Source organism: Elaeis guineensis, chromosome 9, assembly GCF_000442705.2.
Source record: "Elaeis guineensis isolate ETL-2024a chromosome 9, EG11, whole genome shotgun sequence".
Lineage (NCBI taxonomy): Eukaryota > Viridiplantae > Streptophyta > Magnoliopsida > Arecales > Arecaceae > Elaeis > Elaeis guineensis.
Genome location: NC_026001.2, coordinates 77788076 through 77803809, shown reverse-complemented (window position 1 = coordinate 77803809; position 15734 = coordinate 77788076). Strand labels below are relative to the sequence as shown.

Below are 15734 nucleotides of genomic sequence, written 5' to 3'. Positions count from 1 at the left end.
TGAAAGTACACTAATTCAGATTTCATATCTAATATCGATGATAGATCTACATCGGAGTGTGTTTTTCTATGTAATGATGGATCGGTTAGCTGGAAAAATTCTAAATAGTCAGTCATTGCATATTCGACCATGAAAGCTAAGTACATCACCGCCTCTAAAGCTGCTAAAGAAGCATTCTAATTTAAGAAGTTCATTGTGAAGCTAGGTGTGATGCCATCGAATATCATTGCACTACACTATAACAACAACGGTGCTATAGCCCTCGTTATGGAGCTCAGATCTCACTAGAAGTCCAAGCATATAGAGCAACGGTTCCACATCATACACAAATACCTCGAAAAGAAGTTCATTAAGGTATAGAGAGATGACACCGCATAGAATATGACAGACCCACTGACAAAGCCTCTCAGTCAGCAGAAGATTGAAGCTCACTTTGAGAAGATGGATCTTAGGTATATAGTCAATTGGCTTTAGGTCAAGTGGAAGTTTATTGGATATATGCCCTAAAAATTAATTATTGATTGATACATTTTGTAATTCTAGGATATGAATTTATACTTATAAAATATTTATTATTAATAAAGAATAATTTTATTTCTAATCATGCATTATGTGCCTGTGATTTGTCTTAGAAATTAATAGATGATTTTGTATATTCTCAAAATATTGAGAATTTGAGACATATATTATTAGTGGTTAATTTTTGAAAGCTTCCGATCAGAGGATCATCATGAAAGATAGTGATCGATCTCATTATGATTGATGTGTTGGGTTTTGATTATGCAGCAGAAGGTTGGATTTCAAAATATTTATAAAATCTTAGAATACTCAAAATCCTAAACCCCAGGATCCTTTTTGATGCATTCAACCAAAATAATAAACTATGATAAAATAAAGCATATAATTTTATAGATACCTCAATCATTATTTTTAGTATCTCCATAAGGTACATAAGTATATACCCTCCAATGATGATCCACATAGAAATTGGATCAAAGAGATAAACCTTCTGAATCCGATCGTCGGACCCGAGTTGACCCTGACTTGATCGGTTTGGCTGAATTGCTTCCCGAACCTGACTTAGACCATTTCTTGGCTCTTAGGTGACTTGGCTAGATCTCTTAAGATCCTCTAGAGCCTTGTCCTAAATCTTTTTAGGCTTAAATTATGCTAGAAGGGCTTATCCTAATGGAACCAAGGGTACAAGAGAGAGAGGAGGAGAGGATTCTTGTCTTAAGCAAGATAAGATGGCTTGCTGGAATTGAATGAACTCTCCCTAGTGCCATCCCCTATTTATAGTTGTAGAGGGGGTGTGAAAAGCATCCCACAATAATTCCCAACTACCAAATAAAGAGGCCTATCAATACCAAAAAACTTATCAGATAAGAATTTTTTGGAATAAAGCACCGGTCCACTCTTTCCCTCGCATGCGCCCTCATGAAGAGATGGTTTCTGCATCCCAATTTCAATCAAAAAAAATCTCAAATTTTGCCACGTGGCTAGGAGGCTTTATCTAATTTAAATGACAGAGAGAAAACCCTTAGGAAGTGTATCATTCTGTGTTTAAAAATAGAAAGATGCTAGACACCTCTTTGGGAAGTCTTCAAATGTGCATCTCACATTCCTTCCTTTTCCATGCCATTTCAGGCCACCTCACACCTTAAAACCTATGCTATCCTGATGGTTGATTAGATAAGATGCCATACGGGTCTTAAACCAATTTAAGAAGGACTCTCCAAGCCCTTTCATGCCAAGAAAAAATTTGCCTCCTATAATTTATGCGCCAAGTTAGGTAAGAGTCCATACCTCTTTGGACTCTATTTATTTTGATGCCTCCTTGGGCCAAGTGGCACCATCTGATGGCTGCCCACATCAAAGGTGAACCTAAGTTAATTTTTAATTAATTCATTTTATAAACCAAATCAGATTCGAATTGATATTGATCAAAATAGGAGCTAGGGTTAGCTAACAGGTGCCAGTTTATCAATTAACCACCCAAATAGGATCCAATGGCCCATAAATAGATTCAAATAAAATTCTTGACCAATTCCTTAATGTGTGTGAACCATTGGGCTCTGCACCTAGCCAATAGTAGGTCTAGATATATATTGATTAGATTTGATTAGACTCCATCTAATTGATTTAGGTCAAACCCATGTAGACCCGAGTTGTCAAATTAGAACCTTCTCTAATTGACTCATAAATTAATCTCTTTAATTCATGAAAATCTATAAGACATGATTGACGTCTAACAATATATCATGCTTATCCAAAAGATATAGAATATTTTGATAGAAATACCAAAAATATCTTTTAGTGGCAAGTATCATGCAATTCAATCCTTCGATCATCTTTCATCCTGAATAAATAATGGGTATGAAAAATATGTCAAACCCTAACACTTATTTGATTGAATCTTAATTCACTAATGATGACTTGACTTATGAAATATTAAAAATTATTTTTTAATTTTTATCTTGCTTTGATCAAAGACTTCCTAAGTCAACGACTAACGAGATTACTTAGGATGACATCTCTCCTTATCGGGAGTGATCGATTTTTTGTTGACTTACTCACTATCTTCATACATATAACATCATATCTAGAACACCTCACACATGTCTCAAAAAGTCATGATAGAAAATAAACCAAAATATAGATCTATATATTCAAGATATTATGGTAGTCTTAGGTCAAAGGACCATATGCACTACTCCCACTAGAGAACCATCTTTTGACATATAAGTAAAACTTTCATAAGATATAATTTTTATGATGGATCTCTTTAGTGAACTCATCCTTCTATAAGCACCCATATCCTCATATTAGTATTCCTACACAAGTGATTTGTGAGATCAATCATCCACTCTATCGAGCATATATAGGATGTGCCAGTCTATCTAGTATCATTGAGCCCCGACTCAATGATCTTATAGGATGTGCCAGTCTATCTAGTATCATTGAGCCCTGACTCAATGATCTTATGACTAAAAAGATTTTAGATTAAGATTTTAGAATTTTAGATCTCACTAGCATGATTTAATCATCACCCTAAAACTATTGCCCTATCCTATGGGGTTCTTCATAATTTTAATCAATGCACAGTATATGATGAAATAAAATATCTCAATTTTATTTATAATAAAATATATCAATTGCATGAGTATGGAAGATAAAGTAGATTAATCTCTTTACATATGCCATAAGATTGGCTTGTAGGACATTAACTCTTTTAATCTCCCACTTGCACTAAAGCCAATCACCCTTGTATTTAATTTCTATACAATCAAGATGATGATCTAATATTTGTTGTGATAGAGTCTTAGTAAATGGATCTGCTATGTTATCTTTTATCACTCATTCTATGATAATATCTTTTTTTTCAATAATTTTTCGAAGAAGGTGGTAACATCTTAAAATGTACTTGAATTTTTTATGAGATCTTGGATCCTTAGCTTAAGCTATAGCCCCAGTGTTATCATAGTAAAGTGGCATGGAATATTCAATCTCAAAAACTACACCCAATTTGGAGATGAACTTTTTCATCTAAATAACTTCCTTGATGGCTTCACTAATAGCCATGTATTCTACTTCAGTAACTAAGTCAGCTGCTGTCTACTGTTTAAAACTCTTCTAACTCACTATTCTTCCATATAAGGTTAATACAGATCTTGATATGGACTTGCTATCATCAGGATTAGATTTAAAACTAGAATCAGTATAACCTTCAAGTTTTAAATCAAACTCTCCATAAATAAGAAAAATATCCTTAGTCTTTCTCAGGTACTTAAGAATATTTTTCACTGCTTTCTAATATTCCTCTCCTAGATTAGCCTGAAATCTACTGGTTATGCCTAAAGCATAAGTCATATCAGGCTTGGTATATAACATGGCATACATAATAGACCCTACTACCGAAGCATAAGGTATAGAACTCATTCTATTTCTCTCTTCAGGTGTCTTTGGACACATCTTCTTAAAGAGATGTATGCCTTGACCTATGGGTAAGTAACCTCTTTTACTTCCTTCTATGTTGAGTCTTTTCAACACTAGATCAATATACCTAGACTGGGATAAGCCTAACATCTTTTTAAATCTATCTTTGTAGATCTTTATATCTTTGTAGATCTTTATATCAAGTATATAGGATGCTTCTTTCAAGTTTTTTATGAAAAGCCTTTTAATAGCCAAGATTTGACTAATTGTAATAATGGAATATCATTCCTCATGATAAGAATGTCATCAACATACAGAACCAAGAAGATAATGGCACTCCCACTAGTCTTCTTATACACATATAGTTCATCCATATTTTTGATAAAACTAAACTCTTTGACAGTTTCATTAAAACAGATGTTTCAGCTCCTCGATGCTTATTTTAATCCATAAATGAATTTCTTAAGCTTGCATACTTGGTTTGGTCTCCCACTTGAGACAAACCCTTCCAATTGTGATATATAAATTTCTTCCTCAAGGTTGCCATTAAGGAAGATAGTTTTTACATCTATTTGTCAGTTTTTATAATCATAATATGCAACTATAGCAAGTATTATCCGAATAGACTTGAGCATAGTCACTGGTGAGAAGATTTCATCATAATCAAGTCCTTGTCTTTATCTGAAATCTTTCGTCACCAATCTAGCCTTGTAGGTTTCAATTTGGCCATCATCTTCAATCTTCTTTTTGAAGACCTATTTGCACTCTATCGGGGTTATACCCTCAGACGCATCAATCAAAGTTCATACCTAATTTGAGTACATGGAGTCCATTTAAGATTTCATGGCTTCAAGCCATCTATCGGAGTTTTTACTTATGATAGCTTCTGAATAAGTCAGAGAATCATCATCCTATATGATCTGGATTTCATTATCATTTCGATGACAAAACCATATCTTAGAGGTGCATTTTGCACTCTGTCTGACCTTCAAAGAGGAGATATGTTATGTGGATGTATATTATCATTGGGTTAAGATTCAAGTTATGGACTATCCACAAGTTTTTGAGAAATTGTAGGTAGGTTTTGAACTTCTCCAAGTTCAACTATCCTCCCACTATTTTTTCTTGGATAAATTTTTTTTTCAAAGAAAATAGCATGTCTATTAACAAAAATATTTTATTCAATAGGATGATAGAAATAGAATCCAATATTTTCTAGAGGATACCCTATAAACCTATATTTTTCTATCCTAGCACTTAATCTATGTTCAAAAGTATTTTTAGCATAAGCTGGCCAACCCCAAATCTTAAAGTATTTAAGATTGGATCTTTTGCCTTTTCATATTTCATATGGAGTACTAGTGACAGACATAGAAAGTACTCTGCTTAAAATATAGACAGCAGTTTTTAGGGTATATCCCCAAAATGAAATAGAAAGGTCTGTGAAGAACATCATGGACAGCACTATATCTAATAAGATGCAATTCCTCTTTCTAGCTATACCATTAAACTGTGGTGTATAAACATATTTAGAGAGAATATCATTTTTCTTTAGATAATCAAGAAACTCACCAAATAAGTATTCTTCTCCTTAATCAGATCTAAGGACTTTGATACTTTTTTTAGTTTTTTTCTCAACCATCTTTTGATACTCCTTAAATTTTTCAAAAGCTTCAAATTTGTATTTCCTAAGATACATATATCCAAATTTTGATCGATCATCAGTAAATGTGATGAATAAGAGTATCTACCCCTAGCATTAGTTGTCATAGGTCCACAAATATTTGAATGTAGTAGGCCTAACAATTCACCAGCCCTTTCTCCATGTCCAGTGAATAAAGATTTGATCATCTTTCTCATGAGGCATGATTTACAAGTTCCTAATGATTAAAAATTATTAAAATCAAAGAACTTATTTTTGATTAACTTGTTAATCCTTAATTCACTGATGTGACTAAGTCGGCAATACCAGAGATATGTCATATTATCATTGTCTCTCTTTTTTTTCTTATTTTTATCCATAATAAAAATATTATCATTAAGTGAAAGTATAAAGAGACCATTATCCACATATGCCTTTCCAATAAACTCATTAGATAGAAAATAGAGCAACTATTGCTCTTTTGAATTTTATTTCATAATAATATCTTAATAACATTAGTATATAAATAATATTTCTAATTACACCAGACATATAATAACAATCTCTTAATACAATAATCTTATCTGTAGATACAAACAAATAATAGGTGCCAACTACTTCTGCTTGAATGGATTCTCCATTAGCTCCATGCAGCACGAAGTCACCTTCTTTTAAACTTTTAATTTTCTATAGGCCCTGAATGACTTACATATATGAGACCCACAAGCAGTATCTAATATCCATGAATTAGAAGTTGAAGTACTTAATAAAAAGCTAGTTTGTATCATGTACAAACCTTTAGATGCTCTACCAGCATCTGGCTTCGCAGTTGCAAGATAGCTCATGCAATCTTTCTTTCAGTGTCTCTACTTATCGTAATGAAAGTATATACCATCTTTGAAGACCTTCTTCACCTTGTTTCTCTTGAAGTTGCTATCTTTAGGATTTAGGCTTTTATTTTTCTTTGAAGCCTTACCCTTTGCCATCTTCTTCTTCTTATCCACTAGAAGAAGATTAGGTTTGTCACTCTTAAAGTAACTCTCAGCTTTTTTAACATGTTTAACAGCTCAGACAAAATAGTATTCAGTTTGTTCATATGATAATTAATAACAAACTGTGAAAAGAATTCAAAGAGTGATTGTAGGATCAAGTCTTGAGAGAGCTCTCTATCCATAACAAATCTTAATTGACCTAATCATGTGATTAAGTTAATCATTCTCAAAAGATAGGCTTGTACAGACGAGTCTTCACTCATTCTTATATGGAACAACTATTTTGATATTTCACATCGAGCAGTTCTATTTTTCTCTCTATGTAACTCTTTTAAGTTGAGAAGTATGGACTGAGGGTCCATGCCATCATGTTGCCTCTGCAGTTTATTACTCATCGAGGCCAATATAATATATTTAATAGTTGTACTGTCATTCTATCACATCCTTTATGTGGCCTTTTCCTCCTCTGTAGCATCTTCTCGGATCGACCCTAGATCAGAAATGTCGAGGATATAGGAGGCTTTCTCCTGAGTAAGAACAATCCTCAAATTTCTCAACCAGTCTACAAAGTTAGGACTGATCAATTTATTTGTATCCAATATACCATGCAGTGATAATGAAGATGCCATTTATGTAGAAGTAATCTATATTAAATAAATAACAACGTATAAGCAAACACTTATGATGACATGCATAATTAAAAAAAGACTTAAATTTAATTGTGTCTGTTACTATTTTATCACATCTACCGTACCCCTCATATATGATAGGCAAGAAAATACTAATTTGATTTTTTTAGTGGAGTTGAGATCCCTATTCCTCATAAATACCTTGTGGTTACACAACAAACATTCATGAGTTCAAGAGTAGAAAACATCCTTTCCAATTGTATCTATGTAATTCTCAACATAACACTGACCTCTAGCATACTCATAGTCTTATGGTTGTACAACAAACTATAGTGTCTAGTTAAGTTTGATCCTTCATTTATACACAATCAAATTTGAATAATACTGCCTTTGTGGTTGTATAACTAAGTACTACATCCAAAAATGCCATATGCATCTTATATGCACCAAGACTACATTACATCTATCTCCATAGCAAGTCTTGTGGTTGCATAACAAATCTACTATGATTTTTGACATAATATTGACCTAGTATGAAGGAAGATCTTGAGTAGTATTTTCAATATTAGGATTTTTCAATTTATAGATTGCTTAACCAAATTGGCTAAGTAAGTAGGTGGGGGTCTCCCTGTTGCTTTTTTTAGACACCAATAAATTGACTAGGTCAATCAATGGAAACAATTAAAGAACCACCTTTAGCACTTTTCTAGACACCAATTGATCAAAAATTGGTTAACCCATAGTTACTGTCACTACCACTTAATATAATTTTTACAAGGGTTTTACCGATCTCATGCACATTCTAACATATAGCAACTATATTACAATTATAGCAAATCATATGAAGCATTGCACATTAAGCATATCATAATTGATATTACAATTGAACATATGAAACATAATACTTGACATAGAATTTTAAATTCAAGGTTTAATTTGCATAACAAATAAAAATATATTAAACCCTATAATTTGATTAAACCAACCAAAAGAGGCTCTAATATCATTGTTGGGTTCCGATCATGCAGTGAAAGGTTGGATTTCAAAAGATTTGTGAAATCCTAGAATACTCGAAATCCTAAACCCCAGGATCCCCTTGATGCATTCAACCAAAATAATAAACTATGATAAAATGAAATATATAATTTTATAAATACCTCAATTGCTATTTTTAGTATCTCCACAAGTAGACAAACGTATACCCTCCAACAATGATCCACATAGGAATTGACTCAAAGAGATGCTCTTCTGAATCTGATTGTCGGACTTGAGTTGACCCTGACTTGATTGGTTTAGCTGAATCATTTTTCAAACCTTATTTAGACCACTTTTTGACTCTTAGGAGACTTGATTAGATCTCTTAAGACCTTCTAGAGCCTTATCCTAAATCTATTTAGGCTTAGATTAGGCTAGAAGGGCTTGTCCTAAGAGAACTAAAGGTGTAAAAGAGAGAGGAGGACAGGATTCTTGTCATAAGCAAGACAAGATGGCTTGTTGGAATTGAATGAACTCTCTTTGGTGCTGTCCCCTATTTATAGTTGTAGAGGGGCATGAAAAGCATCCCACAATAATTCTCAACTGCGAAATAAAGGGGCTTATCAATCCAAAAAACTTATCAGATAAACTCTTCGGAACAAAGCATTGGTCCACTCTTTCCCTTGCTCATGCCCTCACAAAGAGATGGTTTCTACATCCCATTTTAAATCAGAAAAATTTCAAATTTTCACACATGGCTAGGAGGCTTTGTCTAATTTAAATCATGGAGAGAAACCCCTTAAGAAATGTATCATTCTATGTTTAAAAATAGAAAAATGCTAGATGCCTCTTTGAGAAGTCTTCATGCACACGTCTCACATTCCTTCCTCTTCCATGTCATATTAAGCCACCTCACACCTTAAAACCTATGCTAGCCTGATGGTTGGTTAGATAAGATATCACACGGGTCTTAAACCCATTTAAGAAGGACTCTCCAAGCCCCTTCACGCCAAGAAAAATCTGCCACCCACAATTTATGCGCCAAGTTAGGTAAGAGTCTATACCTCTTTGGACTCTATTTATTTTGACGCCTCCTTGGGTCAAGTAGTACCATCTGATGGTTGCCCACATTAGAGATAAATCTAAATTAATTTTTAACTAATTTAATTTATAAATTAAATTAAGTTCGAATCAATATTGATCAAAATAGGAGCTAGGGTTAGCCAACAAGTGCTAGCTTGTCAATTAGCCACCTTATTAGGATCCCATGACCCATAAATTGATTCAAATAAAATTTTTGATCAATTTTTTAATATGTATGATCTATTAGACTCTACACCTAGTCAATAGTAGGTCCAAATACATATTGACCAAATTTAATTAGACTCCATCCAATCGATTTAGGTCAAATCCATGTAGATCAGAGTTGTCAAATTAGAACCTTCTCTAATTGACTCATGAATTAATCTTTTTAATTTATGAAAATCTATAAGACATGATTCATGTCTAGCAACATATCATGCCTATCTAAAAGATTTGAAATATTTTGATAAAATATCAAAAATATCCTTGAGAGGCAAGTACCATGCAATTCAATCATTCGATCATCTTTCATCCCGAATAAGTAATAGATGTGAAAAATATATCAAAACCTAATACTTATTCGATTGAATCTCAATTCACTAATGATGACTTGACTTATAAAATATTAAAAATTATTTTTTTAATTTTCATCTTGCTTTGATCAAGGACTTCTTGAGTCATCGACTGACGAGATTACTTAGGATGATATCTCTTCTTATCGGGAGTGATCGATTTCTTATTGACTTACTCACTACCTCCATACATATATCACCATATCAACACATGTCTTAGAAAGTTATGATAGAAAATGAATCAAAATATAGATCTATATATATAAAATACTGTGGTAGTCTCAAGTCAAAAGACCACATAGACTACTCCCACTAAAGAACCATCTTTTGACATGTAAATAAGACTTCCATAAGCTGTAATTCTTATGACGGATCTCTTCAATGAACTCATCTTTTTATAAGTACCCACATTCTTGTATTAGTATTTCTACATAAATAATTTATAAGATCAATCATCCTATCTATCGAGCATACATAGGATGTGCCAATCTATTCGGTATCATTGAGCCCCGACTCAATGATCCTATAATTGAAAAAAATTTAAATTAAAATTTTAGGATTTTAGATCTTACTAACATGATTTAATTATCATCCTAAAACCATTGCCCTATCTTATGGGGTTCATCATAATTTTGATCAATGCACAGCATATGAAGAAACAAAATACCTCAATTTTATTCATAATAAAATATGTCAATTACATGAGTATGAAAGATAAAGCAGATTAATCCTTTTACATATGCCATAAAATTGGCTTGTAGGGCATTAACTCTTTCATGGTGCACAGATCACCTTCCTTCTGAACAGATGAATCTCAAGTCTATAGTATAGGGATACTGGGATGAGAGTGCAGGTTGCTATTAGTGAACAACTTACACTGAGTGTGATTAATACGAAAAACTATTTGGATGACTACTCACTTATTAGTGGTTTGCTCGATGCTACAGTGGTGTGAGTGATCCTTTGACCTATGATGCATTGACTATTCACAGTGAGGCTACTGGATTTGACTGCACCTAAACTTAGGCCCTTAGCCATTTGGATCTTTGCGATGTATGTTGGTTTTAGTAGGTTCAGGTTCACTATTAGGAGTAGGATATACTTAGATGGAATCTATCGATCTTAGTAGAAAAGAAAAAGTCCTATGCGATTCGTGAGACTGAGTTCAAGAAAGTCTTTAGCCAAAGCAAATGTGAATATTGGAAATGAGTTTCTACAGGATTCACAAGTGAACTCAAGTTAAGCCAATCTAGTATATGACTAACGTTGAGGTTTGACGAGTTTTTCATAATTTCTATCAAGTCAGGACTCACGATAGAAGGACTGAATCACACGGTAACTACATCTAGAGGTTTAATACTTTTATTTTGCTAGGTTGTCACTACATGCTGCTATGTATTATTGATGGATTGTGAGACTCATCGAGCGTCATCTTGATGATCCATGACCCTCGATGGATAGAGTTAAAATTATTTCAATCTTTCGAAAAAAATTTTGATAATATTGTGATAGAGATCATAGTATATTTCACTACCAGACAGAATAAAACTTGCAGGGCATATACAAAAGAGGTTCTTATCTGATCAGATGGTTGATCAACATAGATGGATATAATTATCAAATGATTGATGATTAATCTTATGCAAAAATTATAATAAAATAATTAATAAATTATTAGAAGATTAATTGACTTAATTTGTTTTTGATAATTGAAGTTTGGATGAAGTCTAATTAAATTAGATTCAGTTTGATTTGGATTGGGTTTGGCCTGATTGAGTTATGAGATAACTCAATTGTAAGAAAATTCGATTTCTGATTTGATCGGGACTTGAGTTCAGTTAAATCCTAATGAAAATAAGATCTGATATGATACCTAATTTGATTAGATTCATTCATCTGTTTGAGTCTAACTAAATAAAATTTGGTTTGGACCAAACCGAAAGAACCCTAAGTCTAAAATTGGATTGGACTCATCCCATCACCAACCACCCAAGTACCCACAGAAACTCACACAAATCTGATTTTGACGTGAAGATTTAAATGCCAAAAGAGTGTTGTCACCCACTCCCTTATCCCCTCTTGATGAGGATCAAGTTGGTTTCAATTTTGAATTCAAACTCGTTTTGAATTCAATTTTAAAACTTGATCTTTATTTCGATGAGAAGTTGTTCTCATCCTAACCTTTTTGGATGCCGTCATTTAAAGGGCCTTCTTTTGGGTGTGCCATCAGATTTTTACCAAGAAAAAGAGAGTTGAGGCGTGTGCTAGGGTGTGGGCGACTTCATCTGGCATGGAGAAATCCTAGGGTTTCTAGGTTGGGCATTGGGATCATAAGGGAAAAGAGAAAGTGTTCTCTAATTCCTACTCATCTGCCTCTTCTTCCTCTACTTCTCCTTCGTCTCTAGAGAGCCTGTGAGATCTGAAGAAAGCAGATCAGCCATCAAGAGAAGATTTCTGCAAGAGAGCTAGTATCTCAGAAAGATCGTCACACCTTTAATCAGATCGAAGCTTTGTGTAGATATCTGTGGAGGCCGGATAACTGTGCGGCTCGAGAATTTTTTCATATCTATAGATCATCGACTGCGGTGAATTTCGATCCGCATAAGGTATTGAGATCTGATCTCTAATCTATTTAAAATTTCAGATTATGCATGTCATAGATCCGGATGCGGATTGTTAATAAATTAGATCAAATGCATGCTAGATTAAAAGAATTTAATCCAGATGTCTTTCGCTATTTTATTAATTCAAAATTATTTTAAAATACATGCATGTAGCTGCCCTGTATTCTAACACATACATATATATATATATATATATATGTATAAGTGTGTGTCTATATATATATATATATATATATATATATATGTATGTATGTATTTCTGTCTCTCTTGCTCTTGTTTTCTTTTTTTTCTCTTCTGCGTGGACAATAAGAGAAGGGGCAAAGGGCTCTAAGCTAGTCACAATCTCAATGGCGACCCAGGACGACGGCAGCCCTCAACAGCTTCGGCCCTTGACAGCCCGAGCACGATCATGTTTGGCGATGACTGCCAGTCCGGTGAAAGAAAAGAAAGCAAAAAATCGGGGAGGCCCTGTTTCTCCACAAATCTAATGATTCGTCGACGTGAACCTAACTGACGACGACGTCCTAAGAACTGGAAGAAGATGGGCAAAGGAGATCTAGATAATATCTCGATTCTAATGAGGTCTCACAGTTGATTCATTGGAAATATCCTAAAGATTCATTCACAGAGAGGCTCAAAATCCAGATTTCAAACAAGAGCTTCAAAAGTGGATGCTAGAGAGTAGGGAATGGCTTCTCTTTTAGAGCCAAGGTCTGATGTTTAGCGGAAAATAAATGAAGTCGTAATTCCCTTCGTCCGTCAAAATTGGAAGAGGAGACTGACTCCAATCACAAGTCGGCCTCTTCTGCCTCATGTGCCCCAGTATATGAGGTTCAATTATTTATTTTTAACCTTTTCTATCCTTACTCTGAGAGCCTTTTGCGGTCTCTTGGTCCGGTCAGAGGACCAGGATCTTACAATATCCCCGAGGGACAGTATATCCTTGACGTGAAATCTTTCCACATGAAGTGTTTGAGTTGCAAGGAAATCGCACCGTTGGCCATACTGAACATCCTGTAGGCCCTGTGCTAGAGTTTCACCCCTATTATTCACTTTATTATTAGTTCGCACGCTCTTTGTGCTCAAGATTATGGACTGTTTCACCCAATTTTCTTTTTCTTTGCGATATTCGGGATTTTAAACCCTGGATCTCCTCCAAGGCCAAGTTCTCAAATCAAATTCACCACACGTTTGTTAGCAATACTTTGATATTTTTTTTCTTTGCAATCTAATCTTTATGTCATATATTAGCACATGAACATTTCATACAAATTAATCCATCTACCAACAAGTTTGATGAATATACTACCTTGCATACTAAGCAAATTTGGGTACCACATCACACATGCAGAAACTTGAGACAGGCACCGCTGACACAGTGCAAGAACAATGAGTCGGCTATAATCACAGATTAGTTTTATTACAATTACTCTACTAATCATCTGACCGTCCAAATTCAGATCCATATATACCAGTATCTAATATCCAGGGATCCGTCTGTTGTTTAATTTTGTCCTCATGGCTTATGGTTCTTGTACATAGAGACCATTCCGTACCTATTATTGTTCTTCTCCTAGCTTGCTTTGTCTAGACGGTAATAATTCTACCAATCCACACCTTTAGAAGTGTGGATTGCTGGCATTAGCAAGCTTTGTCTTGTTCTCTCAGAAGCAGAGTGCATTTTTCATGGCTTCCTTCCAAACATTTTTGATATTAAGCTAGCATTACATCTCACTTGATAGCTCTGTTCTTTCTAAACCTTTCTTGCTGGGAGAAATGTAAGCTATTTAAGCATTCAGCACATAGCTTCATTGCTAGATAAGATGGAGTTTTATATAATGTTAGAACCCTGCAAGCTAAAACGATACAGCTAGGAAGCACAGATTACAACACGAGAAGATCCAAAATGCGTTGCAGGTGACTGCTGGAAGATCAGGGCTTGCTAGTATTAGGAGTGCTGTTGGTGGTAGGGTTGACGTTGAGGTCAGGGATGCCATTGGTGTTGGAACTGGGATTAGATTTGGAGAGCTTCTGCTTCAGCTCAGATAGCAGGGCCTGGTTTTCCTGGTTGAGGAGCTGGGCTTTCTTCCGGAGCCTTTCATTCTCTTTTATTATGTACCAGTTCTGCAGGTAAAGCTTGGAGTTGAGCCGTTCCATGGTTCCTGCCAGAAATGGTACCCAGTTAGAATCAATATCACCAAATAAGAAGAAGAAACAGCAGGTGCCAAGGTAAATAGAAAACAGAGCAATTCATGGTCTTCTTATCTTGGAGAAATAATAAAGAAATAACTTCACAAAAATCCACTTTGAAATCTTCTCTAACATACATGAGAGAGAGATAAGAGAGAAAAGCAATTGTCCAGCCCAGATACATGTAGAACCTTTCCAAAAAGAATAGCTTTAGAGGTCGAATGGTTCCAAAAAGAGCAGCTCTGTGGAACGTTTTTGCCTTTGGGCAAGAAGTAGTTCGGGTAAAAGCCTACAGTGCAAGGTGACAAGGATACAGAAATCGTTTCCTTATGAAACAGTTTACTTGGACTTAAAAGATATGCAGCCAGAAAGGCATGTAACCAATACAAACCAATCTTACAGCACCAGGATCACATGTTCAAAGGAAAGGTTGTGAGATGAACAAGCAAAAGCTACAAATTATCATTAGATTCAAAATAAAACAAAGCTTCCAACAATCCTGACACATAAGACCTGAAGCAACAAAATTTTAAAGAGAGAAGAAAGAGCTGAAAAGGCTCCTGCTCTTTTCTCCAAATCTAGTTACCTTCCGGTGTTAGTCTTCTTTCCAAGTGAGTGACGGATGGTTATATAAGTTGGAAAAGACCAGAAGAGGAAGTAAGTGAGAAAGGGAGTGGCCTGTCCATATATATAGAGGAACACCAAGAGAAGTGTGGTAGGAGCAAGCCATATCTCTAGAAACAGAGGGAAGGGGCATGTGGGGAGAGATATAAATGATGCATCATGAGATGGAGAAGAAGGATAAGGGGTGGCGTCACGTGATGACGGTATCTCTCTCATCCCTTTAAATAATGATGGGCTCGGTCGGCCCAAGATTCGCAATGATGGGAGCTCGCTTCACCTTTGGACTCCCCTACCCCCATCATATCACCCCTCTCATACGCCGGTGGCTTCTAATTTTATCCTTTTTTCTTTTAATTTTTATTTAATTAATTTAAAAAAATAAATTTTTTATATTTATATTATAAAATATTATATAATATTTAATAATTATTATTAAAAGATGGATAGCTATCAAATAAGATACACAA

The 15734-nt window shown here is 34.6% G+C and overlaps 1 protein-coding gene across 1 annotated transcript; it reads right to left on the bottom strand.

Moving 5' to 3' along the window:
* Window positions 1-14264: 14264 nt before the first annotated feature.
* On the bottom strand, window positions 14265-15444 carry LOC105034544 (protein LITTLE ZIPPER 4). The gene has a single exon (XM_073243591.1). The coding sequence runs from the start codon at window positions 14608-14610 to the stop codon at window positions 14386-14388; it is 225 nt and encodes a 74-aa protein (XP_073099692.1). The 5' UTR covers window positions 14611-15444; the 3' UTR covers window positions 14265-14385.
* Between the last annotated feature and the right edge of the window lie 290 nt (window positions 15445-15734).